General features: G+C 46.7%; 1 protein-coding gene across 1 annotated transcript; it reads right to left on the reverse strand.

Annotated features, from left to right (window-relative positions):
* Positions 1-3332: 3332 nt before the first annotated feature.
* On the reverse strand, positions 3333-7068 carry PEF1 (penta-EF-hand domain containing 1). The gene is made up of 5 exons (XM_027661234.1): positions 7033-7068; positions 6413-6662; positions 5620-5775; positions 4973-5116; positions 3333-4183 (listed from the first exon to the last, which is right to left on the reverse strand). Exons 1-5 carry the CDS (start codon positions 7048-7050, stop codon positions 3954-3956), a joined length of 798 nt encoding a protein of 265 aa, XP_027517035.1. The 5' UTR covers positions 7051-7068; the 3' UTR covers positions 3333-3953.
* Between the last annotated feature and the right edge of the window lie 512 nt (positions 7069-7580).

Genomic DNA, 7580 nt, shown 5'->3' on the forward strand with positions numbered 1-7580 from the left:
ATACACGCATATAGAAATATATATTTTTAGAGATTTATATATATAAATATATATTTTTATAGTTATATATACACATATATAGAAATATATATATTTTTAGAGATTTTTATATATATGTATACACACATACACGCCTATGGAAATATATATTTTTAGAGATTTATATATATGTACATATAGAAATATATTTTTTAGAGGTTTATATATATATACACATAAAAAATATGTTTTTCTAGTTATATATAGTCACATAGAAATATATATATTTTTACAGATTTTTATATATATGTATACACACATAAAGAAATATGTATTTTTAAAGATTTCTATATATGTACATATAGAAATATATTTTTTAGAGATTTATATGTATACACAGAGACACATATAAAAATAGATATTTTTATAGTTACATATACATGCATATAAAAATATATATTTTTATAGATTTTTATATATATGTATACATACATACACACATATAGAAATATAAATTTTTAGAGATTTATATATATAAATATATATTTTTATAGTTATATATACACACATATAGAAATATATATATTTTTACAGATTTTTATACATATGTATACACTCACACATATAGAAATATGTATTTTTAAAGATTTCTATATATGTACATATAGAAATATATTTTTTAGAGATTTATATATATACACAGAGACACATATAGAAATAGATGTTTTTATAGTTATATATATATGCATATAGAAATATATATTTTTATAGATTTATATATATATATACACATACATGCATATAGAAATATATATTTTTAAGATTTCTATATATACATATAGAAATATATATTTTTAGAGATTTTTATATATATGTATACACACATACACGCATATAGAAATATGTATTTTTAGAGATTTATATATACACGTATAGAAATATATATTTTTATAGTTATATATACACATATAGAAATATATATATTTTTAGAGATTTTTATGTATATATATACACACGCATATAGAAATATTTTCAGAGATTTCTGTATATACATATAGAAATATATATTTTTACAGATTTGTATATATATACATGGACACATACAGAAATATGTATTTTTATAGTTATATAAAAAAATATATTTTTAATAGATTTTTATATATATATATATATACACACAGATATATAGATTTTTATAGATTTCTATATATATATCTCCATACATGCATATAGAAATAGATATGTTCTTTATAGATTTATATACACACAGAGATAGAAATATATATGTATTTTTATAGATTTATATATACATATATATGGGTGCCTCTGTGTGTGTGTGCGTGCACATGCACACATGAACACTCCTCCTGTGTGTGTTTTTATATATATATATATAAAAACATATATATATGTGTGTGTGTGTGTATATTATATACATATATATATGGGGGGTGTATAAATATACATGTATGTATACATATTTATATATATATATATGCATGTATGTGTGCATACATATCGCAATGTATATATGTATATATGTGTGTATGTGTATATATGTGTATACAAACCTGTATTTTATATATATCTGTACATGTATGCATATATATATCACATATATATGTATATATGTACATGTATGTATGATATATATGTATGTACATGTATAAGTGTATTGTACATGCATATATGTACATGGAAGTACACCAGTGCATATATAAATATTTATAGGTGTATATATAAACATACACACTCCTGTATTTTATATATATATACATATATATATATATATGGACACATGTCCATTATATACATATATATATATATTTATATTTATATTTATATATTTATATATACATAAATATATATTTATATTTATATATATATATATATATACAGCTTTTTATACATATTTATATGTTTGTGCACACATATATATGTACACACACCTGTATATATTTATTTATATGTGCATACATACATGAACACACACACCTGTATAGGTATTTGTGTGTATATCCATACATATACATGTACACACACAGACCTGTTTATATATATATTTATATGTGTATATACACATGTAACCATACCCCTGTATATATTATATATTTATATGTACCTACATGCACACACACACCTGTAAATGTGTTTATATGTGTACACATACATGTATGCATGTGTACATACATATCTATATATACACCCCTGTATATATAGATATAAAATATATATACTTATATGTGCATATATACATGTAAACACGCCTATATATATATATAAATATATATATAAATATATATATAAATATATATATAAATATATATAAAAATATATTTTTATATATAGGCATGTTTACATGTATATATACACATATAAATATATGTATTTTTTATATATATATACATATAAATATATGTATTTTATATATATATACATATAAATATATGTATTATATATATACACATATAAATATATGTATTTTATATATATACACATATAAATATATGTATTTTATATATATACATATAAATATACGTATTTTATATATATATACATATAAATATATGTATTTTTTATATATATAAACTGCATGTGTGTAGATATCCATGTACACTCACACAGAGGGGTGTCAGTGTGTGTGCACAGTGTGGTGTTTGTGTACACCTGTATCAGACCACCGTGGGCATTTTATATATATTGCTATATATAAAAATAGAGATATATAATATTTATTTAAATATATATATAAATAGGCCATGTATATCCCATATATGGGCAGTGCAGGGGGACAGCTCCCACTCCCTCTGTCCCCAGTTCCCCCCCAAAGGGCAGGGCAGCTCTGACTCAACAGGAGACCAGTGGGAAATATTGGAATGCTCAGGGGAGAAATATTGTTGGAATGCTCAGGGATGCTCCGGAACAGCCCGTCCTGCCCAGGGCTGAAAAACACCGAGGTCAAGGAAAACACCGAGGTCGGGCTCTTTCCTTCTTGAAAGCAGCAGATCACACCCTCAAGCCTTTTAACCATTTATTTCATAAAAACTCCTTCAAATCTCAAAAATCTCCCCAAAAATTCCCCGTGGTAAAATTCCTGGACATCGTTTGAGAACCACAGGGAAGAAAACTTTTGGCGTTGGTCGAATCCTTCCGTACCTCGGGAGCCCCCAGCCCCTTTATTTTCTGTAAATTTGCCACGAAGTTTCCGAGGACTGACTTTCAGGAAACCTTATCCAGCCCTGGGAGCGGGGATACAATCACAGGACGTGTCCCCCCTGTCCCCATGGGGGGGACACGAGTCACCCGCTGTCCCCTGGAGCCCCCCTTGGACACACAGACCACGCGGCAGCCGCTGCACGTCGCCTTTTATTCCAAAGCTGGAAAAAAAACAAGCTCTAAACCGTGTCTGAATTTGGCTTCAGCAGAGACAAATTGGCAACTGGGTGTGTGTGGGGGGGTGGACGATCCCGTGTAGCTGCAGCAGCACATCCCATTCCAGCTCAGACCCCCAGGAAAGCATTCCCAGCACGGCCCAGGGGCTGGATGTGCTCCCAGGGCAGTCGGTGAAGGGAAGGAAGGACAAGCTTTGTCCTCACCTGTCCCCTTCCTGCTGCTTCCAAACCAAGGCTCAGCTCTTCACCCCCAAAATAAGGGTGTTCCGCTGCAGACACCCCACGGAGCAGAGGGATGAGGTTGGAATTTGGGTCTGGCAAGGGATCTAAGCACTCCCTGGGCACCATGGCACGGGCTACTGGTTTGGCTGTCCCACCACGTCCAGCCTGGCGTGGAGACCCCATGGAATGGGGACAAGGAATCAAAGCCAGGAGAGCCCCAGCAGCGCTCGGGGCTCCTCGGGTGGAACAGGCTGGAAATTTGGCCCCGGGGGAGCTCTCGGGGAGGGGCTCCACCACATCCCAGAGGCAGGATGGGGATGGCTGTGGCTCCCGGAGAGCTGCCAGCCCCGGGAGGGGGTGTCACAGCATGCGGGTCACCACCATGGTGAGGAAATCCTCGTAGCTGAGCCGCACGTTCCCCGCCAGCGCCGTGTCCTTCTCCCGGAAGGCGTCGGTGAGGCTCTGCAGCTGCATGCAGATGTGGATGAACCGGTCCAGCTGGATGCTGGGATTGGGGCAGCGCTGGCCGTAGCGGGCCAGCAGCAGCTGGCTGAACTGGGGGCTCAGGTTGTAGCCCATCTGGGAGAAAGCTGGGAGCAAGAAACATCGGGATTAAGCCTTCCCGGAGGGAGAAACAGCGGCTGTGTCCTCCTCCCCTGCTGGCACACACACCCCATGTCCCACATTCCCCATGTCCACCCCATGTCCCACACATATGGGGTCTATGTGGCCTATGGAGCCCATGGGACTTGTGGGGTCTATAGGGCTTATGGGGCCTATGGGGCCTGTATATCCTATAGGGCCTATGGAGCCTACAGGACCTGTGCAGCCTTTAAGCCTATGGGGCATATGTGGCCCATATGTGGCCTATCTGGCCTACAGGACCTGTGGGGTATATGGGGCCTACAGGCCTGTGAGCCCATCTCCCACCACCGCGGTGTTCCCTTCCCACACTTCCCACCAAGGGTGTGCACGGGGCAGGGCTCCCCAGAGGGAGGAATCAAACCATGGCACAAATTCCAGACATTTTTCCCCCCTTCACACACGCCCAAGGGCTCCTCCCAGAAAAACAGGCTCGACCTACATATCATTTAGGGGGGGAATTCTGGGCTTCCTTAAGGAAGGAAGTTTGTGCCACAGCCCTGCTGCAGCTCATCACCTCCTGTCCCGTGGGAAGCTCAGTGCCAGCTCTGCTACGGCCGGATTAGCCAGCCCAGCATTCCCAGGATGCACAGGAGGCACCTCTGGAGCTCAGAGACCCCCCAGCCTGGATGCAGGGACCACATCGGGAGGAGTCACCGAGCCCGGCTGGAAACAAACCTGGAGCAGAGCCAGGATGCTCAGGATGGGCCAGGCTGCTGTCCCTGACCCTCACCCACCTTGCTGGAGCTCAGTGAAGCTGATGGAGCCTGACTGGTCCCTGTCATACTGCTGGAAGAGGCTCTTCCACTGCTGGATGAAGCGGAGCAGGGCGGAGAATCCGTACACGTCGATGCGCCCCGACCGCGTCTTGTCGAACATGTCTGGGCAGGAGGGAGCAGGAGCAGGGCAGTGAGGAGTGGAAACGCTGCAGGAACTCCCAGGCAGCCCAGGATCTGTGCCATGGCTTCCCCCAGCCCCAAAATGCCCCCCTCACCACAACTGAGATCAACTGGGACCATTCCATCCCTGAGGCTGGTAAGAAATGGCACCAAAGCCTCGTGTCGGGGCAAGCTCTGGGTCAGTCTCCACATCACTGAGGTTCTCCTTCTCTTTCTTCCCTGGCTCTCCGGGACCTGGGGCTCACTTGGCCTTGAGCAGAGCTGGGGTTCCCTTTTCCAAGCAGGATTTTGGGCCCCTGATTCGTTTCCTCCACCAAAAGGGCACCAGGAGCTGCTTGGTTTGCCCAGCCCTGGCTCCAGCTGCTCAGGGGAGCGATGCCCAGGTAACAGGGGAATGCTGTAGGGATGGGCTTCCCCCCAGCACAGGTTGACCCCAAATGAACCAGTTTAAAAGCAGGAAGAGGGAAGGGAGACCCCAGACTCACTGATCATCAGCAGGCAGGTCTCATCGTTGAACGACGACCAGTTGTTGTTGACCAGCGCCTGCTTCAGCTCCTTCACGGAGATGAACCCGCTGTGATCCACATCCACCGTCTGGAACCAGGAGAAGGCCTCGGGGTCCACACCTGGGGGGGCATTGCCTGCGTGGGGAGAGGCCATCAGTGGTGTCACCCCCTCAGAGAGGCCACGGGCTGGTTCTGTCCCAGGGGGTGGCTTCACAGGGACGCGGCCGACACCCAGGGCCAGTCAGCACTTCTGCTCCAAGCGGGTTTTACAGCTGTGGGATCCTGGGAAAACAGGTCTGGGAGGGCTGGGATTGGCACATGGTGTGTGGGGGCTGAGAAGGGGCTGTAAACTAGTGGAGATTCAGGATGGACAAGGAACTGCAGTGCTGCCCCATAAACCTGGCAGTGCCAGGGGACGGATGTGGGGTGTAAAGTTTTATTGGTGGTGCTCAGGGCTGTGGCCTCCTGGCACTTCCTCCTCCTCCACTTCCTTCTCCTTTTTCTCTTTCTCCTCCTCCTTTCCCTCCTCCTCTTCCTCCTTTTCCTCCTCCTTCTCCTCCTCCAGGACTTTAAAATAATAAACTGGGACTTTCACTCACCCATTGAATTCTGCTGAGCTGGGCGAGGGGCAGCCGAGACCACCCCTCCTGGCACGGAGTGGGGCTGGCACACGGTGGGGACGGGGCTGGGGACCCCCTCAGCCCCCGACCTGAGGAACCCCCCCGACCCTCCCTCTGCCCCAGGACCGCCACACAGAGACCCTCGCACTCACCTCCTGGGGCCGCCCCTCCGTAGGGCCCGGGCTGGGGGCCACCATAGGGGCCGCCGTAGGGACCCCCGGGGGGGGGCTGCCCATAGGGACCCCCGGGGGGGGGCTGCCCGTAGGGACCCCCAGGCGGGGGCGGTCCGTAGGGACCCCCGGGTGGGGGGGGCTGTCCGTAGGGCCCCGGGGGTGGCCCCCCGCCGTAGGGAGCCCCGGGGTAGGGGCCGCCCGGGGGGCCCTGTCCTGCGCCGGGGAAGCCCTGGGGAGGGCACAGAACCGGGGTGAGGCGGGCACCGGGCACCGGGCACCGGGACGGACCCCGCGACAACTCACCCCGCATCCCCCGCCCTGCCAGCCCGGCCCCCTCTCGCGGAACAGCCTCCGGTCCGACTCCCGACCCCGGTCCCTATCCCCGGTCCCTGCCGCTGGTCCTGGTCCCGGTCTCGATGCCCATCCTGGTCCCCAGTCCCGGTCCTAAGTCCCCGCCGCCGCCTCCTGTCCCCATCCCGATCCCGATCCCAGTCCGCGGTCCCGGGTTCCCGCCGTTGCCCTCGGTCCCGGTGCCCTGTCTCGATCCCGATCCCGATCCCGATCCCGATCCCGATCCCGTTCCCGGTTCCCGGTCCCACCTGTCCCGGGTACGCCATAGCGCGCCCTCCGCCCCGGCCCCGCCCCGGTGACGTCACTGGCAGAACCCGCGCCCATTGGCTGAGAAACGCGTCCGCACGGAGACTCCGCCCCCAGGAGAGGCGGGAACGCGTGAGAGCGACGGGACCGGGGAGTCCTTAAAGCGGCAACGGCGACCGGGCGGGTGGGCCCCATCGAGTCCCGCAGGAGCCGCGTCGGGAGCTGCCCGGGAGCAAGGCTGGAGTTCCCCGGGAGCAACGCCGGGATCAGCCTGAGAGTGGAGCCAGGATCCGCCTGGGAGTGGGGCTGGCAACCCCCTAAGATCAGGGTTGGGATTCCCCTGGGAGCAGGACTGACACCCCGCCTAGGAGCAGGGCTGGGATCACCATGGGAGGTCGTCTGGGATATTCCCAGAGATTCCAAGCATGGTCAGGATCAGACCAAGAGCAGGGCCATGATGAGCCTGAGAGCAAGGCGAGAATCCCAAGATGAGAGCTCGGATCTCCCCAGGACCTGGGCTGGGATCCCCACAGATCATGGCTGGCATCTC

Source organism: Corapipo altera, unplaced genomic scaffold, assembly GCF_003945725.1.
Source record: "Corapipo altera isolate COAL_440 unplaced genomic scaffold, ASM394572v1 201, whole genome shotgun sequence".
NCBI lineage: Eukaryota > Metazoa > Chordata > Aves > Passeriformes > Pipridae > Corapipo > Corapipo altera.

Excerpts from the sequence above, each read along its gene's own strand:
- PEF1 (XM_027661234.1), bottom strand. Across the intron at positions 5,776-6,412 it reads CGGAGGGGCGGCCCCAGGAG|GCAATGCCCCCCCAGGTGTG; the intron begins GTGAGTGCGAGG and ends CTCCCCACGCAG. Across the intron at positions 5,117-5,619 it reads GACCTGCCTGCTGATGATCA|ACATGTTCGACAAGACGCGG; the intron begins GTGAGTCTGGGG and ends CCTCCTGCCCAG.